This window comes from Onychomys torridus, chromosome 16 (assembly GCF_903995425.1).
Source record: "Onychomys torridus chromosome 16, mOncTor1.1, whole genome shotgun sequence".
NCBI classification, from domain to species: Eukaryota; Metazoa; Chordata; class Mammalia; order Rodentia; family Cricetidae; genus Onychomys; species Onychomys torridus.
The window spans coordinates 7285895-7308680 of NC_050458.1; the positions used below are offsets into that span (position 1 = coordinate 7285895).

Below are 22786 nucleotides of genomic sequence, written 5' to 3' on the forward strand. Positions count from 1 at the left end.
GGAGGATGGCTCTCTGTGAGATGTCATGTGAGGAAGAGGATGGCTTTCTGTGAGATATCATGTGAGGAGTAGGAGGATGGTACTGTGACATGTCATGTGAGGAGGAGGAGGAGACCCTCTCTGAGGAGGAAGGATGGTCTACAGCTGGAACTGGGAACACAAAAAGCTTCCAAACAGCAAAGAGCATGTTTCCAAGTACAGTTCTTCTACCTTCTCACTTTGCCATACACACTTAGTATCCACTGGAGGCTCTGCTGCCAGAGTCCTAAAGTGAGTTTCTGATCATGTGGCACCTCAGCAGAGCTGTAGTTAGATTTTTCCTGCCTGGCCCATAGTTAGGACAGATCTCTCTCACCGGTCAGTCCCATAGTCGTTCAGACCCAACCAAGTAAGCACACAGAGACTTATATTACTTACAAACTGTATGGCTGTGGCAGGCTTTTTGTTATCTACTTTTTTTTATCTTAAATTAACCCATTTCTATTAATCTATACTTTGCCACATGGCTCGTGGCTTACCAGTATCTTATCTCTTTCTTCTCATGGCAGTGGCTGGCAGCGTCTCCTCTCCTCCAGACTTCCACTTCCCAGAATTCTCTTCTCTCTTGTCTATGGGCCTGGCGGGTGAGAGAGATTTGTCCTGACTGTGGGCCAGGCAGGAAAACTCTAACTACATAGAGCCCTGCCCTAAGAGAACTGTCAACACTGAGGATGGACAGTAGGAAGGGAAGGAAAGAGGCTGAGCATGAGTTAGACTCCCTAAGAAGCACTCCAGAAATCACTCTTTTACTCTTTATATAATGTCAGAAGGAAGCTGGGGACTAGAGATGGCTACAATTGAGAGTCCTTCCTTTTCTTGTAGAGTACCCAAGTTCCCAGTACCCATGCCAGTTGGCTCACAGCTGCCTGTAACTCCGGCTCCAGAGGACTGGACACCTCTGGCCATGGGAACCTGCGCGTGCGCACGCGTACACACACACACACACACACACACACACACACACAAAGGCATCTAATTTAAAATAAAACATAAATCTTTTAAAAGGGAAATCAGCCGGGCGGTGGTTGCACCCCTTTAATCCCAGCACTCGGGAGGCAGAGGCAGGTGGGGCCAGCCTGGGCTACAGAGTGAGTTCCAGGAAAGGCGCAAAGCTACACAGAGAAACTGTCTCAAACAACAACAACAACAACAAAAGGGAAATCAGAAGCACCAAGAGAGAGCGTCTCTCATGGCAGAGCTGTTGCAGGCGGTTTAGAAGGCCCTGGGGTTCAATGGCCCTCCTCGACAGAAAACCAAACATTTCCTCCAGTGGAGAGGATTCCTAGCATTCAAACAGCATTGTCTACTAGTCTAAAATGGGAAAATCTTACTGTAATTTTAAAGGGAAGGATGAGCACAAGTAGGGAAATACAGTAATCTATCATTCCTACAAGGCTCTCATTCCTCACACCAATTATTAGAAACCCTGCATCCAGTGTTTATAGCTTACATAAATACTCTCCTGCATCAGCGCAGGTATGGAAGGATGGACATACTCTCCTGCATCAGCGCAGGTATGGAAGGATGGACATATCAACAGTCACTCCGGTTAGTCTAGGTGGCGTTCCTCAAGAGTCAAATTGTTTCACTTGGACATCAGATCTAGTCAAAGTAGGTAATTGCATGATTTCTTGAAGGTCACTAATGTCCTGACAAAGAATGAGAAAATGTTACATGGTGGTAAAATAAAACACCCAATAAAGTCAGAAGAGGAACTCTGGAAATATAGCAAAATATGGTGTGAGGGAAGTAGCGAAGCCGAATTTAATTACACTATAAGGAATTAGCCATTCCCTGGGACGTTCCTAAGCACTAGGAATAATTCTGAAATTGTTGGCGAAGCACAAGGTAAGACGAGCAGGGACGACCCAACCTTTCACACAGCTTTTAAAGCCATGGGGGTATTTTTTTTCCCTGCAAGGGCATAAAAACTCTTGTTATGGTGCCTACATTTTCTAATTTATACACTAGAGAATTACATGCTGAGCAAGTGATTATTCCTATTTCCTGAATGGGGAAAACTATTAATTTCTGAAGCTTATGACTCTTGTGGGAAGCCTAGAAGAGACAAGGCAGGAAGCAGTACCTGGCAAACAAACTGCCATAGAGTTCATGGTTTTCCAGACCATCTCGATCAGCGATGACACACTTTCACTCATATCTAAGTCACTGTGCCCTTTGTGAAGAGTGATAATCACAATGCATCTAACAGTCGGTGTGCTGAAGTGAGGCATTGTAGCGCGAATCCTAAGTGGTCTTAATAATAAAACCCGGAGCCAGATATTGGGGTAAATGATGAAAGATCAGAGAGACAAGCCACAGCCACCTCTCACCTCGCCAACTCCTCAGTCTGAAAGGGGCTAAGCTTCTGTCTCCATTCTCCTTATATTTCCCCGCCCAACCACATCACTTCTGGCTTCCTCCTCCCAAGTGCTGGGATTAAAGGTGTGTGCTACCACTGCCTGGCCTCTATGGTCAACTAGTGGCTAGCTTGGCACTCTGATCTCTAGGCAAGCTTTATTTGTTAGCGCACAAACAAAGTATCACCACAAGGAGTGATTAAAAACTATCATCTCTACCAGGCAGGACACAGGAAAACTTCCAGCTACAATCTCTTTTGTTCTGGATACCATAGCATACTTCTGTTCTTGAGACTGAAGATCAAAAGCTCCCTTATTTATCCTGGGCTCTGTTGGCAAGCTGACAAAGTCCAAGTCACCCACCTGCTGCTGGCTTGGCGCAAGAGTAACTGAGTGCCAGAGACAGTCAACTTACAAAGAAGAGATTCTTTTGGCTCAGTTTTGGAAGTTTGGTCACATGACTGGCTTCACTACTTTAGGTTTCCAGTGAGATAACATGGTAGGAGCCTGTGATGCCTTGTGATAAGCCAGACAACCAGAAAGTAAGAAGGGTCCAGGGCCCTCCAATTACCATGGAGGATCACAAGGCCTCCCACTGCCTGCAGCTCCCCAGTGCTCCACCACCTCCTAAGAGCACGCCTTGGGGCCTAAGCCTTTAAGACATGGACTTTTTTTTTTTTTTTTTTTTTTAAGAAATTTATTTATTTATTTTACATCCTGGTCGTAGGTCCCCTCCCTCCTCTCTCCCACACCCTCTTTGTTCCCACCCCCTAATCCACTTCTCTTTTTCTGTTCAGGAAAGGGCAGGTCTCCCATGAGTATCAACAAAACATGGCCTATCAAGTTGCAGTAAGACTAAGTAATCACCTTGTACTAAGGCTGGGCAAGGCGACCCAGTATGGGGAGTAGGGTCCCCAAAGCCTGTAAAAGAGTCGGAGACAGCCTCTGTTCTCACTGTTAGGAGTCCTACAAGAGGACCAAGCTACACAATTGTAATATATAATACATTGACCTTTAGGGAATGTCCAAACTAAAGTACCCACTAAGTACTGGCTTTGTACAGTTAGCTACACAGAAGATTTAGCAAAATTACAGATAACTAATATGGAACACACTTTGAAAAATTATTCTTAGCTGGGCAGTGGTGGTGCAAGCCTTTAATCCCAGCATTTGGGAGGAAGAGCCAGGCGGATCTCTGTGAGTTCGAGGCCAGCCTGGGCTATAGAATGAGTTCCAGGAAAGGTGCAAAGTTACACAGAGAAAACCTCGTCTCAACCCACCCCCCTAATTCTTCTCAAATGTCAGAGTAGAAAATAAAATATTACATATATGAAAATGTTTGTCTTATAGCTTCAAGGGGTCTTGCCCACTCAGTGCACTGGACCTGTTAATCTGGATGTCCTCCACTTCCATTGTCCAGCATCACAAACTCTCACAACACAACATGCTTCCACTATAGTCTAGGTATTCATCCAGTTGTTTTAATGCCGAGTTTACTCACTGTGCAATATGATAGTGCAACATGCAAACACATTATAATCTTATTAAAGCAGATATTTAATAGATAGTTGATAACATATAAATGTTAACAAGATGAAGTTATTCAGCGTAGGATATAAAAACGACAGCGTCTCCATACCTCCCTACAGCTCACAGGGCACTCTACTATGGCATCTGGAGCACTTTATGAAGAGGCTCCAAGGAGGTGGACAATTCAGAGGATTCTCTATTAATGTGTGTTGCTTTCCTCAAAATCCATTATCTTGCATCCCCACTCACTGTCTTTGTCTGAAGGGGTTTCCTGGGTTCTTATTAAGTTCCATTTTATATTCTCTAATTTTAAAAATCTTAGTGGATTTATTATTAACTAGAACATAGTAACTTCTCATATCTTATTTGAAACATAGACACAAGGCATCGGTCAAATGAAACAGTGAGATCCTTTTTGGTTGCTTCAGCAAAAGATCAAGTTATTTGATTGAAAAATGGTGAAATATTATTAAAATCCCACAGAAAAAGTACAAAAGACCACTGTTCATTCATGGAACTTTCTATATCAAAATTAACTATATCGCACTATCAAATAATTGCCATTTAAGTTTTATTTCCTTTTAGATTTCTTACTTATAAGCTCTTAAGAATTCTAGAATTACTGTTTCATCAGACTAAATGTTCTGCAGTGAAACTGTAAAATACTACATTATGATATTTAAAATTAAAGCAGTGGCTAAAAACATACCATAGTGCTGTCTACATACAGATCATTAACTCATGTGTGTCAACTGCAACTCAGACAGTAGTTAAGTCCATACACACACACCCACCCACCCCCGCCTCCTCTTTTTTAAGGCCACAACGAAATCACCGGTTGGAAAAGGCTTTGGGGTCAGCAGTGTGTTGAACCTCAAAGTGTCAAAATAGGCAGCTATAAAATGCAACAAAGGAGGATGATTTTGAAAGAATCAGTCCTGACAATTAAAAAAATAGTGCTTAAAAACTACTTGAAGTAAGTTCACACTTAGTTAATTTATATTTCAATGAAAAAAAGAAATAGGAAAGGAACATAATTGCTCCCAGGTTTGGAGGAGAAAAGGTTGACTGGAGACATGTGGGAGAGTATGGGCAGAGGCAGGGACATCTGGAAGAGCCCAGAGTGGACATGACCCTGGGCCATGTGGGGAGAGGGGGAGGGGTAGAGAGTGGGAGAGGGGGACAAGGTGCAGCAGCCAGCAGGCCCAAAGAGTAGGCGAAAAGGGCAGTGAACCAAAATGGCTGGAACATAGAGGGTAAGGTGGCTGGGGGAAGGGCAGCCCGGCCCCTGGGCTGGAGAGTTTAGGGTAGAGAGTGTGTGTGGGGGGGTGCCAGCCAGGAGGGCCCTGTAACAGGTAGAGATGGGGAAGCTGGAGGCCAGGGTCTGCTTGATATGTGAAATAGTCACTTTAGCCATTTGCTCCAGGTTTGAAACCTAACAATACTAACAAGGATTAAAGAACTTTGGAAGCAATATTCTTTTCTTAGCTCTCATATGTTTGTTCCATCTGATAAAAGATTTCATACCAAATGTAGAAAAGATTCCAGATAAACTAACCTCATTTAGAGTATTCAATTATTGATATTAAAAGGTAGGAACATAGAGTTATCTCATTGTTGAATTGAGTATGACATGCCAGTCCTAACATTAAAATAAAATGAAAAACAAAACAAACAAAAAACCCTTTCAGCTGTAAAAGGATTAAGCCCCCAAATGTGTTCTGATTAACAATCAGAATTTTAAAACAACCAGCATAGTTTTTGTCTAATTTATCAAGAGAAGTCAATCTTATTATTTTTTTTTTTTACAACATTACATTGTTAGGCTATGAATCAAAAGGAAGAGCAATTAATTTCTTTTTTTCTTTTCTTTGTTTTAAAAAACAAGAGCAGAGAAAGTAAAAGGCTAGGAGTTGATAGAAATACCACAAGGAAAAATATTAAGCAGGAAATGATGATGATACCCCATGTAAATGCTCACATATGCTGCAAACTGCTGGGTCCTGTGGTGTAACCCTTTGGTACAGTAATTCTACTAGAATTTTATACTATGAGCATAGTCTTAGAAATAAAAACATGTACACATAAGAATATATTATTAATAATATCTTTTGCAGCATGATCCACACTAGGGGGAAATCACTGGACAAAGCTAGTGGTATGCTCCACAACATTAATTCTAAGTCCTGGATGATGGGAATTTTATGCATTAAAGTAATGAACATAAACATGAATAAAAATAACAAGTAGTCTATAAAAATTTAAATGAAAAGGGCAGGAGCTAAGATTAGTTATAATTCAAGAGTAAATACAATTTTTAAGATATGCACAGAAAAGGCACAAATGAAATAAATCAAAGTATTACATATACTGTGACAATGCATCATGACAAAAATATCTCTTCCATTTTAAGAGACTGAACTTTGCTGGACTTCACAGCTAGAGTTATCAATACATCTTGATACTGAAGGCATGACTGCTAGCCTACTGTGTACTCAGCCTGCTTGCTTAAATTGCTCTTAAGAGAATAATGCAGCAGTCAACCTTGCTTGCCTTAGAGTTCCCATGTAATCAGTGTTAACAGCAAATACACAGCTGCAATCTTAAATTATGTACTCTTCCATGCCCAGTCCAGAGTAATGCAGGTGTATCATTGCTGAATGCAAAGGTTGAAAGTGATCATCTAAGAGAGTATCCACCAGAAATGTTGAATGCACCATTTGGATACTGTTTAATAAACAATGATTTTGCTATCTGGATCGGTTAAAGTAAGTGACTTAGTCCCTTGTAATGCTATTAAAGATTTCTGTAAAGTATTCCTCATTCCTTCCCCATGTGATTCTTCCCCAGCTTTCTGTGCTGTTCAACAAATACCAACAGGGTCCTTTGTTAGGGACAGACAAAATGACACAAGAGATAGACACATGAACAGACACAGGAACACAGCCACAAGATTCACAAGCCTTTGGGCAGGCACAATTCAGCCTCATGTAGCAGACAGAGAACACAGAGAAGATAAAGCAGAGCATTAAAATTTGGACTTATTCTTGGTTAAATGACCCCAAGGGGAAGTGCTTTTATTTCTCTCCTTAATGCAATGTACTAGGAGGCTAAGTGTAATAGGTGATTTTCTCTTTTTAAAAAAATTTAATTAATTAATTTACATTTTATGTATGAATGCTCTGCATGTATACATGCATGCCAGAAGAGGGCATTAGATCTTACTACAGATGGTTGTGAGCCACCATGTGATTACTGGGAATTGAACTCAGAATCCCTGGAAGAATAGCCAGTCCTCTTAACCCAAGTCATCTCTCCAGCCCATGGGTGATTTTCTTTATCTTAAAAAGAAAATAGCCAAAATATAGCTTCTTTACTCCATAGAATGGAACATGTTTTAGGTCAGGTTGATTATAACAAGCCCTTTGTATGTGTTAAATAAATGTATTTGATTTTTAAAGATGTGTTTAATTTAAACTAAATTTACTCTAACTTATGATACTGACTTGATTCAAATAAGTAATGTTTGATATTTCTTTCCTTACTTTTGATTGCTTCTAAATCAGATTGGTTTCAAAAATTCTATTTATTCATTAATTACAGTTTCATTAAACTTTAAAAAAGTGAAAAAGCAAAATGATAAAGAATAGGTCTAAATTAAAAGGAAAAATATAAAAATATTTAATATATTTTTCAAATCATAGTCATTAGACTTTATAAGTTAATATTTCTTATGCCAACCCATAGTCATAAAATGAGCAAAAGACAAATATACATCTCTTGTAAATGTTTTGAGGAAGAAAATTGCAGAAATGAATAGTCTATTAGAAACTCAGTGTTGCAAGCATGGAGACTCAAATCCTATCAGCAATCATAAATTAGCAATTCCCTCCAGAATGACATGAGTGAACAAACTAAGCAAGCCTTACCATTCTCACTCCGTAAACCACGGGAGTCAAGTCGTTTACTCTTCCCTAGACATCGTCTCTAGGCCTTTTGCACATTTATTACCTGGCCCAATATGCTAATGACTTAGATGCTAAGACGCCACAGGGGCAGTTTGCACTTGCTCCCTTCTCCCAGTAAGTAGGTTTCTTGAGCTCTACTACCTACTCTGAGGGTTTGCCTTAAGTGTAACTTGACACAACCTATAATCACCTGGAGACAAGCTCCAGACACGCCTGCAGGGGATGGTCTAGATTATACTAACTGAAGGGAGAAGAGAATCTGAATTGTGGGAGGGGTTGTTCCCCGGCAGAGGACCCTCCACTGTAAGTGGAGGAAGCCGGCTGATAGGCATTCACCCTTAGGTAGGCTGCCATGGCTTCCCTGCCATGATGCTGCACCTTGAACTGTGAGCTAAAATAAACACATTCTCTCCTAGTTCCCTTGTACAGGATATTTTATAAAGCAATGGAAAAGTAACTAAGGTACTTATTCCCGCTGTTACTGGGCACGGGGTCCATATCAGTGCTTTAACATATGCAGAATAAAACAAAGTCATTACAGATAAGGCGAATATGCATCCTGATTTGCCTAGGGTGGTCCTGATTTTTCCTGCGGTAAACAATTTTTTTAACAATTCATTTTAAAGTATGCTAACTGGACAAAGTATGACCTAATTAAAGATCTTTAGGAGACTTCACAGTGTGGGCAGCAGGAGCAGAGGCTGCAGAAGCAGAGTAGAAAGGCGTAAGGTGAATGAAGGCTGAGTGCAGAACACACAGCACCACAGAACCCTGAGCTTTGCTTCTTGAAGGGAAGACATGCTCACATCAGTCTGCTCAGGTGAAACATCTCAGCCTGTGACCAGCACCAAAGGAACCCTTTCTATTGCATGCAAGGATTTCAGAAACCTTTATAGCATGTATTTTGCTAACCTCTAAATATAAAATCCAGATGGTTCTAAAATCTTAAAGTTTTCTTGTTGCTATTATAGATTTGGAGCATTTTAATGCTCTACATAAATTTCAGAATGTCTACATAAACATTCCAGTCCCCAAACACTCCAAACCTGAAACACCTCACACGAGGGATAACAATGTATGTAGTTTCCCTCACTGGACAAAGACTTTGTGAAAACATCCATTTATTCTCTTTAATGTGTAATAGGGATAGGTCCTATATGCTGTTCTTCATAGAAGAATGATTTTTATAAGACTAACCTTCAGAAAAAATATTCTGTATTAATAAGGTTTTGCTATCTTCTGAAACAGAGTATTTATTGACGTATAAACCCACATAATTAAAATACACATTGTTATGGGATGAATTGTACTGTCTTCATTCATTGAAGTCCTAACACCAGTACTTCAGAGTGTCACAGAGAGACTTTTTGATGAGGTAATTAAGTTAAAAAGAGGTCACATGGGTGGGATATCATGATGTAACTTCAGAAGACATTAGAACAGACTCCAGGGCTGGATGCACTAAGATGGCATCTAAAAGCCACAGAGAGAACACAGCAGAAACTATTCTTGCCACATCTTGATTGTGGGCTTTTAGCCTCCAGACTCCTGAGAAAACACATTATGTTGTTTTGTGTGTGGTGCTTTGATAAGGCAGCCTTAGCAAACAATAAGTCTGTCTACACGTGTCTCCAATTCTAAGTGGGAAAGGCTTAGAGAGAGAACACATTTTCCTCCTTTTAAAGTGTGACTTTATGCTGTTTCTCAAACAGGAATTTCCTAAAAGCAATGGCAATACTAAGCAAGAGTCCAGCAGCCTAATCTCAAGCAAACAGACAAAAGTAAGAAGTGTAATTCAACCCTGATGCATTGATATTAACTTTACAATTTGATATTGGATATGTCCAAATTTCTGCAGCTTTCATACTCCATATGAATCTGTACAAAACAGTATTAAGCGACTGACATACTATAAAATCATACACGGTAATGAAATACACTCAGAGGCCAAAGCTAACCATACTGCACTGTCCCAGAGCACAAAAAACACACAAGAATTCAGATTCCAACTGCAGCTAACTTTTTACAAACTACCACCTGTTGGGTTTTTGTAACAAAGGATATTCACAATTGTCTGAAAAAGACTGTTAAAATACTCCTATATGCTTTCAGTTATATATCAATTAGATTATTTTCATGTGTTAAATAAAACATGCTGCAAAAGACTGAATGGAGAAACAGATGTTGAGAACCCAGCTACTTTAAATCCATCAATAAAGGCCTTATAATATTATAAAATAATGATACTGTTGACACTTTTTTTCTTGAAAAATATTTTTTTAATAAAACTATGCTATAGACACAATCTTACAATAAACTCATTCTTGCTATTTTAAATTGAATTGATGTTTTGAGGCAATTTCTCAGCTTTAATTTCTAATACAGTAAATACTAGTAGTGATCAAACACATAAACTCTTATTGGGCATGGTGCTGTGAACTGGCGATTCCAATACCAGCCTCACCTAAGGCAGGAGGACTGGAATTTTAGGACAACCTGGGCTACACAGTAAGACCCTGTCTCAAGAACAACAAAAGGGATTGATGGCAGACACAACAGCCTCCTAAGCTCAGCCTTGGAAAGGTGGAGGCAGGGTTAGTCACCTAGCCACAGCTAGGTGGAAGATGGTGTGGGCTACAGAGACCCCTCTTAACTGCTGCATCTCCCTACCTCAACAGCAGCAGTCACACAGAGTCAGGTGGGGCTCACTGGTGGGAAGGTCACCCCTGCTGTGCAGTCAGGACAGAGTCAGGTGGAGCTCACTGGTGGGAAGGTCACCCCAGCCATGCTCAAGGTCTCGGCTCTGCCCTCAGAACTTCTAACAAAGATCGACTCATCTTTTTACAACCTGACTGCTGTTTCCCCCCTTTCCTCTCCTCCCAGTCCCACCCTCCACCTCCCCTCTGCACCCCCATCCATTTCTCATCCATTTCTATTCAGAAGACTCCAATTCTTCAAATTTCTTAATATGCCCCACCACCCCCAACATCTCAGAATTCCTATGCTGAAGACCCACTCCCAATATGTGAGGACAGTATCATTTTTAAACATTTTTCTTTTCACATTTATTCATTTTGTGTCCAGGGGTTGGGGGGGCACAGAGCCCAAGAGCCCGTTTGGAATTCAGAGGAAGGACACACGCAGGGGCTGGTTCCCTCCCCGCACCCTGTGGATCTGGGGACTGAACCTGGAGCTAAGGGCGTTTACCTACTGAACCATGCAAGTGTCCTGGAGATAGTCTTAAAGAGTAACAGACTAAATGCAGGTGGCTTCCAACCCAATGTGACAGGCCAGAAGGCCCCAACTCCCACTAAGGGTAGGCTGGGGTTAACTTTGAAAAAGTTCACACCGGGCAGCTGTCCCAAACTAGACATGGCAAAGGCCTCCTGAGAACTACTGCTGTTGTCTTCCTGGCTCCTGAGTCCAGCAGGGTGGTGGGTGATGCTGCTCTTGTTCTTCAAGGTTTATCAGGACAGCAACCCCACTGAATCATCAGCTCTGCCAGATTCAAAGGCACGGCAGCCGCCTCCTCCATGGCTCTGTGTGCTCTTTTGATGACCTCCCCACAGCTCAAGGGAAGCTGGACCCAGCAGATGACGATGACAGGTGGCAACTTCAGAGCAACCACTAATGCCTAAGGGGACTGATTATAGCCTCAGGAGTTCCTGCAGTTGTCAAGGCCCCTGCTCTGCTTAAGAAGACTTGGCTGTGACAGCTCCCACGATGACAGACCTTAAATGACCCTGCCTACAGCTACTTCAGATGACCTGACACACAACTCTGCCCCCTCCCAGCAGGTCCACCAGGAGTACGTCCTGTCCCCCATTAACCACAGCTATGTTATCTGGTTCCATGAGCAGCATTCGGACTCTCTCCATCCTGTGTACTGTCCCTGAGCTGCAGTCTGCACTCCAACAGACTCCTTCAGCTTTATTATCTACGTCTGGTCTTCATCGAGGGAGAGTGGGGTGAGCTGGTTTTACAAAGACACAGCTCCCATGACTGCCAGTCTGAGGCACAAGCAGAGGCAGTAGTCTAAGAGTCCAAGGAGCAACAGAGCGGAACGCAGAGAGCTAAGACCGCAGAGGAGAGGCCAGACCCAGGCAACCGGAGGAGATCCCGGACTATCTGTCGTCTAGCAGTTTCCTCCTTTGTTATAACATTCTATGCTGCTCTTTAAGACAGAAGGTAAACATCTCAAAACAGCTTCCGGAAGTTCCGGAACTGACCGGAGTTACTAGGCACCCCCTCCTGAAAGTAAATTATAAGGATGGCTGAGGGATGCTCTCAGACAAGTAAGAAAGCTCAGATGAGCCAATCTGCAAAGAAGACTGCGAGCAGATCAGCTACATCAAAGAAACAGGAACCAGTCCAGCTGCTTGGAAGCAGCTTAGACCAACTGAACCACCTGGAAAGGAAACCCTCCAACCTGTTGCGTTGCCTGTAGGCTGTGCAGTGTGCTCCAGGATCCCAGCTTCTGTGAGCTGCCCCTCATGCTGGGGTAGGCCTTGGTGATGCAGCTGTTTTTGAGTCATTTCTGCTCCTGTAAGTGACCCCTCACTTATATCCCTGTAAGTAACCCCTATAAAACTCAACAGCTCACCAAGTTGGACTCTGGTGGTATCTGGTGTACTCTGGTCTGTTATGGGTGGGCTCGCTCTCTGGGGTGACTACGAGTAGACAGTATGTGTGTTGCATCTAACCAGGAGAAGTCTGTCACAGAGCACTATAAGGACTTGTAACACTAAGAGCTGAGGGTCCTGACACAAAGCTGGAAGAGCTGACACTAAAGGAGCTGTAGCTGGTGTGTTCACGACTTCCACAGGAACAGCGCGGCTGAGAGGTCACACGGTTCTGTAGTTAGTGTCCTATACAGGAAGAGAGGCTGTCTTTTCCTCTAAGCACCCCTGAAGAGTCAGTGACCCATAGGGAGATGCTCCAGTCGAACAGCAGGAGGGCTACCCCAGGAACCCGCCCCCGAGCACCTAACTTTGGACTTCAGCTTCTCGAACTTTGAGGAAACTGCTGTCACTTAAACCAGCTGCTGAACTGAAATTGCTCCGGCAGCCTCAAAGAACCAACGTTTGAAAGGAGCCCTGAGATAACAGTCTTGACAAACTTCTGAATTAGACAACAAGCCTTTGGTTGTAGAAATAAAATATTTGTAAACAACACTATTTCTTATTGTGAAGTGGGAATATAACCACAGTTCTCACTTGTTAGTAAACATGGGGAAAGGAGCCAAGATAGCCTTCAAACTTTGCTTTTGCTGAGCCAGAGATAGCGCGGTGGATAGAGCACTTGGTTCCGACCTGCAGCCTATTGTGGAAGGGAGCCTACTCCACCAAGCTGTTCTCTGACCTCCTCAAGTGTACCACTCACACAGCAATAAATAAGAGAAAACTTCAAACAAGTTTTTGTTTTTAGTTAGGTATAAAATCAACACATAATGAAAAGCCTATGAAAAAGTGAGAAAACGAACAAGATTACTGGGATTTCTAGGAGACCAGGTGTGTTTGTGCATTTATTGAGCACACAGACCAACCAGAGTGGATGGAAGTCCATTAACTTCCTGAATATAAAGTCAGGGACACAAAACCAGTAACAAACTTCTAACTTTTCTTTATGGGAGAAAAAAACAAAACAATTGTAAAATTTATAATTTAAACTCAGTAGACTGATAAATATTGCTGTGTAACTTTTAACTACCTAAATCTTATCAATAATGCAGAGAAATTAAGAATTATTAGCAGTTATTAGTAGTAAGAAACTATTTCCATACATGAAAATAATAAATTGAGTTTGATGTTGGTAACTACAGTTAACAGAGTAAATATAGTACCAAACTGGAAGTTATCCACCAATGACAGCTGTATGGTCATGGCCTTTGGTAACAAAGCTGTCGCTAAGGTGGATGAAGAATCTGGTTCATACTGACTTCTGAGTTCCACAGACCCAAGTTCACTAATGGATTGCTTTTGTAACAAATCGTGCACTCAAGTAAACAGGTTTTTGTGTAGTACTGCTCCAATCTAAAACATCTAACAAGACACCTCATTTCTAAGGCTGTAAATTCTAGAGATAACATTCAAAATGAATTTCATTTCACACAAGTCTGCATGGGGAGAAAATACCTAATTTCACTTAAGTTGACTTTTCTCTGGGTTTAACTTTCACATGAAAATAATTATGTAGCCTGTTTGGAAAAGTATAATCAACCCTCAGGCATGCAACATCACTTTATCTTAGGAGATTTCTCCATGTTCTGGTTACTTCCCTCCTTATTACATGCTGCGAAAGCAGCAATAATTTCTATAGCCAAATATCACCTTGTAAGATACCAGGTGGTTTTCAATATTTACCATATAAGTCATGCATGAAATTTAAACATTACAAAGGGAGACTTACCAGTTGACACTCCGGAAATATGCACATTTTCAGAAAGTTCTGCAAGAGCACCATTTCCTAAAATTAAACATAATAAATAAACTAATTTCCAAGGTAAAATTCAGAAAAATTTCACATTCTTAAGACTATACAGAATGATTTTCAATTATCAGAAACTCAATTTTACTCCAAAAAGGAGTAAGACAAAACATTTGGAAATGACAATACATTGCAATTTGCAGATCTCACAACTCCAGAGAGCTGACTAACCCCAGAAGGAATCATCAGCTCTAGATCAGCAGGCGGTGAGCAGGACTGTAGAGTAGAAGGTGCCTTAAAGACATCCTGTTCAGAGCCAGCTCATCAGCCACTGTCATAGTGGAGTCGCACACTACTCCACTTGAACCAAGGTCTTTCATTCTCTTGTGCATCTTCCACCCTTTTCTCCCGGTTGGAGTAGTTTTCTGAGAAGGGACAACATCTGTCACTCCGGAAGCCACCAACTTCTACACCTCCTTTCACAGAAGCACACAAGCAACTTTCCCCCCTTCTTTTATTTATTTATTTTTTAATTTACTTTTTAATTACATTCATGATATTAACTACATTTGTGGTATTCATTGATTACACACACAGTATTCATTCAATAATTATATTTATGATATTCATTAATTACACTTATTGTACTGGTTTACATTCATGATATCATATCCTGATACTTCTGTCCATTTGTGGGGTTTTTCCATCACACAAAACAGAGATTCTGTACTTAGGAAATCATTGCTCTATATTCCTTTCTTCTCTATCTTGAGATAATGTCTACTCTTTCTGTGTCTATGAATTTGTATATTTTATATATTTCATGTAACACAATTCTATAGTACACAATGGAGTACTACTCAGCAGAGAAAAACAATGACAGCATGAAATTTGCAGGCAAATGGATGGAACTAGAAAATGCCATCCTGAGTGAGATAACCCAAACCCAGAAAGACAAACATGGTATGTACTTACTCATAAGCGGATACTAGACATAAAGCAAAGAACAATCAGACTGCCACCCACAGATCCAGGGAGGCTACATAGCAGGGGGGACCCTAGGATGACCATGGCTTATAAGTTTTGGCTTTACTCCATCAGTGGGCAAGCTTCAGTGAAACATTTCACTATTAGGATAAGAATTTGTACTGTATCAAGCTGGTAATAGAAAAAAAAAAAAAAAAAAGACAGCTGGCTGGTGGTGGCGCACGCCTTTAATCACAGTACTTGGGAGGCAGAGCCAGGAGGATCTCTATAAGTTCGAGCGAGGCCAGCCTGGTCTACAGCGCGAGAGCCAGGACAGGCCACTGCCACCTAACAAGTGTAACTTCTGGAAAGTACTAAGGTGTCTGCTCCCTCAAATTAAAGCAATGGAGTCCCTTCAGATATTCATTTTTTAAAAGACATTTTTATTTTATTATACATTATTTCCCATCAAACATCACCCTCCCCAACACTGTTGCTGGTGCTGGAGACGAATCCAGGGTCCTGTACTTGCAGGGCAAATGCTCTACCACTAAGCTACATCCCCAGTTCTTTCTTTCTTGAAGCCAATTGAGTAAAACTTAGGAAGTGAAAGCAGAATACTTTCAGATAGAATATGAAGAAAACTGCAATACTGTAACTAACAACCTTACTTTTTTGAATGCTACACTACACTTCTATGATTAGGGATCACTGCTCAAACCACTGACAGGTGAATAAATGAGAGGTATCATGACACCTGAGCTGAAACTATGTTATGGCACGTAACACTAAATAGCTATTCACTTTTTCCAACTGGGTAAAACACAGAATTACTACTACAGAATAAAACAATACTAACAAAAGCACCTAGTTGACTACAGTGATATTGCTCCAATGCAAGGAACTCCTCTATTCCCCCAGTTAGAAACAATACAGCGGAAGGAGTGAAAGCAGGTGTGGAAGACACTAAACACACCAGCAAACCTGCTGCGCTTACTTTAATCATTGTGTGTTAACACCACATAAGCACCATTTATTTTTGCCCAGCAATGTAAATCATACATATGGAGAGCTAGAACCATTAGAAAGGTCCTGTCCACTTCTTGACAACACACAACTTACTTATTTTAAGGCAGAAGAAACAAACCAAGAAACACGTTCAATAAGCACTCCCACGTTTATCAAAGGGCAGTGTCTACGGCCCAAACCTCAACCTCCAAGCAGAGTAAGGCGAGTGCATGTGAAAGCCGGGGCAGCACTGTGGGTTGCGCTTTCTACACACTGCACATCTACATATTACAGCCATGCTTCTGATAGCCTTGAAGGAGCAACAAAACTGTGCATTAATGTTGGACATACGTTATGTTCAATCTTGCCCAGAACAGTAAATAAGAACAAGCTGAGGAAGAAGGCATATTGTGGATTGTAGACTAGGTGGCCAAACATCTCACACCAGCTCCAACACCTGCTGTGCAGGTTAGTGTGTTACATACATACATGTGTTATGTCTATATAAACTCTGAGAGGTCTAGGAGTGTGAACAACCGTAAACTCCGGGAACCGGTTAGACAGGCATATTCTATACATCCAAACAAGAACTGAATTTGTTATATACTGGCACAGATTTCTTTTAAAAGTGTTATTCACACTGCATAAAAAACCGAAAGACAAGTGAACAAATATTGTTCATGCCTGATCGTTCTAGGTGAACAGAAATGTGACACAGCTTAGTGTTGAAAACAGGATTTCAGGAAAGCATCAGTACTATTAGAAACTGATAACACCCTCAAATATAGAAACTGATACTGCTGATTTTCCATATACTAACTCTTACTTGAACATAGTCCTTTCCAGAAGTCAAAAAAATGATAATCTGTTAAAATCGAACATTTTGTCATTACCTTGGTTGTTTCTGACTCACACCAGTTGAACCAGATAACTTAATTGAGGTATACTGCTATCAAAAATATTTTAACAAACATATCACTTAAACTTCCATGTTATCAGTAACAAGCCAAAGAAAACAGTTCTCACCCCCCCACTTTAGGAACTGAACACCACAGGTGTACACACACACACACACACACACACACACACACTGCCTTCTCTACTGTGGCAACAGTACATGTGCAGTCCCTCCCGAGAGTCTCACAGAATGCTATCCTTACTGGGAGCAAATACTAGAAAAAGAAACCAGGGCAACAAACATCACTTCTCTAATTATACCTCAGTAGCTGGCTAGCTAAGACACCAGCCAACAGAGTGAGTAACACCTAAAAGGCTTTCACTAAAAACTTTCACTGGTACCTAAATCAAGGAATTGCTTCTTTTGATATATTTTGTTTCTAATATCATTAATTCACTACCATGAGGGGTTAATGGTCATTTCACTAAATAAATACTAAGAAGGGTTAACGGTCCCCACCTCACTGACAAACACTAAGAGGAGTTAATAGTCTCACTTTGTATGCTTCTGTGCTTCTGACAATCCACCAGGAGAAAAGTGGTGTGAGACTCAGTTAGACGGCATGAATCCAGTATGACCTGGGGATCTGACCTCAGCTCTGTGGCATTTAGACACTGACATTAACTGGACTATTTCTTGCAAGCCTGGGCTTGTTCCCTTGTATAAAGTGGTGGTATCATAATAACACTTATGGTTATGGTGGCTTCTTCTTTCTGTTCTCTTTTCATTCAGTAGCTACAGCTCTGGAGTAAAACCCACACTGGAGGTTGGGTTTAGCTCAGTGGTAGAGAGCCTGGGTTCAGTCCTCTGCTCTAAAGACAAAAAAAAAAAAGACATTCTTTGCCGGGCGGTGTGGTGGCGCACGCCTTTAATCCCAGCACTCGGGAGGAAGAGGCAGGCGGATCTTTGTGAGTTCTAGGCCAGCCTGGGCTACAGAGTGAGTTCCAGGAAGGCGCAAAGCTACACAGAGAAACCCTGTCTTGAAAAACCAAACCAAACAAACAAAAAACCACACTGGAGGTTTGGCAGATACGTCCCAGCTAACTCCTAAATGCCTTGCAAGCAAGCATCCAGTCCTTAACATTTAACAGTCATTTTACAAACCAAGAAACCAAAGCCTCTTAGGGCTTAGTAATTTTTTTTTTTTTTAGAGCAAGTAACTGGATGAGTAGAAACCTGAACACCAGTCATTAGTCACTAAGACATTTATATTGCTTACTTTAAAGAAGAATTTAGATTCTATATCAAATCCCATGATATAAAGAACTGCATATTTCTTACTTAGAAACAAAGGATTCAGACATGAGTGCATTTCCTGTTTATAAAAGAAATAGTGCCTAGCTCTTGGAGCTAAACCCATTTGAGACAGCTAATAACTGTAGCACGTTTGACATCCTAGAATTTCTTTTTCCACTATATAGAGCAGTTAATTATCAGACTTAAACACACACACACACACACACACACACACACACACACACACACACACACATTTGTAAAAAACAAAACCAACCAACCAATATAGTTTGTCTTTTATTATATGTAAGGAAAAGTTAAAAACCCTAGCTCGGCTTGCCAAGCTCTCCAGACTAGCTCTATCTAACGGCCTGTAAACTTTCCTCTCTGGTTCACATTCTCTCATTCTGCCTTTCGGTTGCAATAATAATAGATTTGCTTTAGAAATGTTATCAAATGTCTTGCTGCTCTACTTTGCACCTATGGAGGTGGCTCTGATTCCCTGCGCTGGGTTAGGCCACTCTGCATGGGCTTCTCTAGTGTCTTACACACTGCTGAAGTGTGTCACATCTGTGTTCGCTGTTAGTGTTTGTAATTCTCCACCAGGTCCCACTCTTGGGGGGAGGGGCTGGGGGAAGGGCTGCAGGCAGCAACCATAGTAAGCTGGGTTGTGCTATTTTTCAACCCTGGGGACTAGCACAGAACATGACGTAAATAGGGATCCAGTCTCTATCTACTCAAATAAAGAGCACTTGACATATAAATATGAGTTATGTCAAGGTCTGGCTCCCAAAGGGCTGACAATCTCTTGAGAAAATTACCTCAAAATACATGAAATAAAAGCAAAATAAATAAATAAATAAATAAAGCAGCAAGTGTTCTGCTCACGGAGGGAATGTTAGAGTTTCTGCCAAAAGTAAGACTCTGGGATGGGTGTCCACTCTGGTTTCCCACACCAGCTAATTCAACTGGAAAACCAGACACTGAGAACTGCAGGAGAAATGTCAGTGGTGTCTGTAGATTATGTGATTGCACATCTACTTGGAAAATGCAGGACAGTAAACAGAAAAACAACCACAGGAAAAACTGGGGAAGGACTGAGATTTAAAATGAGCATACACACACAGCAGAAAATAAGCAGAACTGGAATACTCCAGTGAGCCCATGTGGAAGAAAAAGCTGGGTAAAGGTGACCAGAACTCTGGAGCAGACACCAGCCTGTGCTGTAGGATGGCGCGTGTCGAGACGGAAGGGACAAACAGGGTGGATGCACAGGCTTTCTGCTCCAGAGCCTCTGGACCGGGAACATCCCAGCGGAGCGGGCAAATCTTGGTAGGCCAAGGGAACAGAAACTGCGTTAGGGAGGAGCAGTCATATCTGAGCATGAAGAGTGAAACCTGGCAAAAAATTACCCCCAAAATGTGTGTCAAGGTCCTCGTCTTAGATTAATTTGCCTATGTGTATGGTGAGTCTTCCCAAGGGACAGATCAAGAGCTGCTACAAGGCAGAGAGAGGTTAAAAACACTTTCAGCTCACCTAGGTGAAGAAGTTCTTCCAAGTGTGGACAAGTTCTCAGGCAGAGCATTCCAGATGGTTTCCCAGGTCTTACCAGCAATCAGAACAGGCTTGCTACCAGTCCCAAAGACCTGAATTCTATCCCTGGACCCCACATGGCAGAAAGAGAAAACTGACTCCTGTAAGTTATCTTCCGAACTCTACATGTGCACCGCAGTATGCACACATGCACATACACACACCCCAAAAAGATAAATTCACTACTTGAAAAAATTACAGTGAAAATATTTTTAAAAATTGCTGGCAGGAGTATAAAATTGCAGTCACTTTAGAAAAGTTTTTCACAATGAATATGCATAACCAAACACACACCCATGTAAGGGGAAACGAAAACATCAAAGAAGCAGCAAATCTAAAAATGCTACTAAAGTTCTAGAAGGAAATGTAAGAAATACTTAACATTTCTTCTGAAACAGCACCCAGCATCAAGTTCTCCTTTGCTGTGTGTCCGTCTCCTGTAAGTCTGAACAGGCTCAGGAGTCACCGCAGGAACACCCGACCTGTTATCTAGCCCCCTTGCAGGCTGAAGGCACTGGGATCCTCAGCAGCCCAGTGTGTGGAGCAGACATGGTCACCTCACACAAACCGGACTGCTCCCCTGGAGCAACGACATGGACAATTTCCTTAGACTACCATGTACAACCAGAGTGTGGAAGGCACCAGACGCCATCTTGGGTAGGCACCTAACTACCTATGTCTCATCAAGATGTGGTCTGGGCCTTCTTGTCTTTGTCCTAATTCTTCCTTCACTTAACACTAAAGCTCATGGCAGTACCCCAAATCTGTCCCGGGTCACTGGACCCTTCGTTTCTGTTCTCAATGCATCAACTGCATTTCCTTCCCACTCTTTGCCTTTCCTCTTCTCTTTAGTTGTGTACTGGCATGGGTGGCCAGCCTTGCCTGCTGGGGCTGCTGGAGGAAGGGCTTTAGTACAAAATCCCAGTTACTTCTCAAGAGTGACAGAAGACAGGTTACAAGTGCCTACGGTGGGGAGCAGGAGCAACTGACTTACTAAAAACAATAAAGTGAGCTGGAGATGATGGAACTTTTCTGTATTTTGGGAAGTGTTACATGTGCATTTACGTTAGGCAAAGTTCACCAAAATGTGTCCTCAAAATGAGCACATTTTACTGCAAGAAAACTTTACCTCAATAAAGCTAATTTTAAAAAAGAGGCATGCTGGACTCCAGACATGACTTGATTCAGAGATCTAGCTTCCTCCTGTAATCCTGCTGGCCACAAGTTGCTGCTCTTCCTCAGCCTAACAAAGCAGCTGCAGCAGCTCCAGACATCACACCCACAGGAAGACAGAATGCCAGTCCTCACTCTGTTTAGGCTGTTGAAGTCACATGACAAGCTTTTCACAAGCAAAGGATGCAATGAAGGTCCCACGCTGAGGGGTGAGGTGTTAATTTTTCCAAAGTACACCCAGGCCTTATTAAGAAGAGGAAAGGGACCTCTGGATGGCTGGCAAAGGGCAAGCCAAAAGTGCAGCATTTTTCTTTCAGATAGAATCTGATCCCTTACCTTTACCTAAGGATTCACATGGCTGAGGCTCATTTTCAATTTTAACTTCCTTTATTCCTTTATACAGCAGACGAGCTCTACTGTATCTTCACTTACCAATATTTCTGAGAAACAACATGGCCTAAGTATGTTAATGCAGCAGTGAAGCATTTGGGGATCATGCTAGTGAAAAGTGACTGTAAAACTATGGTTGGCATTCTGCATCCTTTAATGACATAATGGACTTGGGCGTTAGCCATGAAAGTCAGAAAAAAAAGAGGCATGGACACACTGCCTGCCTCCCAATAGATGAACACACCCCAAAAGGAAAGCAAATTTGAGCAAGCCTTTACTTAACATTGCTCCAACATGGAACTTTCTACAAAGATGAACATACACCACAGAGACACTATCTAACTTGGTAGCCATTTGGCACACGTGGACATTGGGCATTTGAAATGAGGGCATTGTACTGTAACAAATAAGTTAATTTGATTTAATTGTAATTACTTCAACCTTAGATTTAAAATAGCTCCTGAGGCCATGCAGGCTTGGTTCTAAATCTAATTCTAAATTATAGGAAAGACAGAGGACAGGGAGCATCTTTAATTGCATTACTGAGATATACTTGGCAAACTCTAGAGCGGAAATTGTAAAAATAGTTTCTTTAAAACATATTCCATTGCTTACAAAAACAACATTCAAAAGGCTGTGAGTGAACTTACAAACAGAACAAAAAAAACTTAAATGAATGTAAATTTGAACCTAGCTAGATTCTTTAATAAAACGGAGAGAGTTTTGTTTAAAACTAATAATAAATTAATAGCATTTAGTCATTAAAAATGAAAGCACTTTGTCCTTCAGAGGTGCATTTTAGAGTATTAAAATCAGGATAGGCGTCACCTTACGGTAAAAGGATGGAAAAGGAAATTCCAAGCAAATAGATCCAAGAAGCAAGCTGGTGGAGCCATTTTAATATCTGACAAAATAGGCTTCAAACCAAAACTAATCAGAAGAGATAGTGAAGGACAGTACAGACTCATCAAAGGAAAAATCCTCCAAGAGGACACTGCAATTCTTAACATCTGGGCACCCAACTTTGTAAAAGAAACAGTACTGAGCTTAAATGACATACTGAACCTCACACACTAATAGTGGCCACTCAATATCCCACTCTCAACAACAGACAGATCATCCAGACAAAAACTTAGGAG

At 41.5% G+C, this 22786-nt stretch overlaps 1 protein-coding gene across 2 annotated transcripts in view; it reads right to left on the reverse strand.

The window, feature by feature from the left end:
* The window catches only part of Lrp12 (LDL receptor related protein 12), an 84104-nt gene that overhangs the window by 30902 nt on the left and 30416 nt on the right, over window positions 1-22786 (reverse strand). Inside the window, exon 2 of one of the 2 annotated variants that reach the window (XM_036208376.1) lies at window positions 14306-14362. The exons of the other annotated variant lie outside the window; for it this stretch is intronic. Coding sequence (XP_036064269.1) covers window positions 14306-14362 — 57 coding nt within the window. The remainder of the gene's footprint in view (window positions 1-14305; window positions 14363-22786) is intronic. 2 annotated transcript variants of the gene reach the window in all.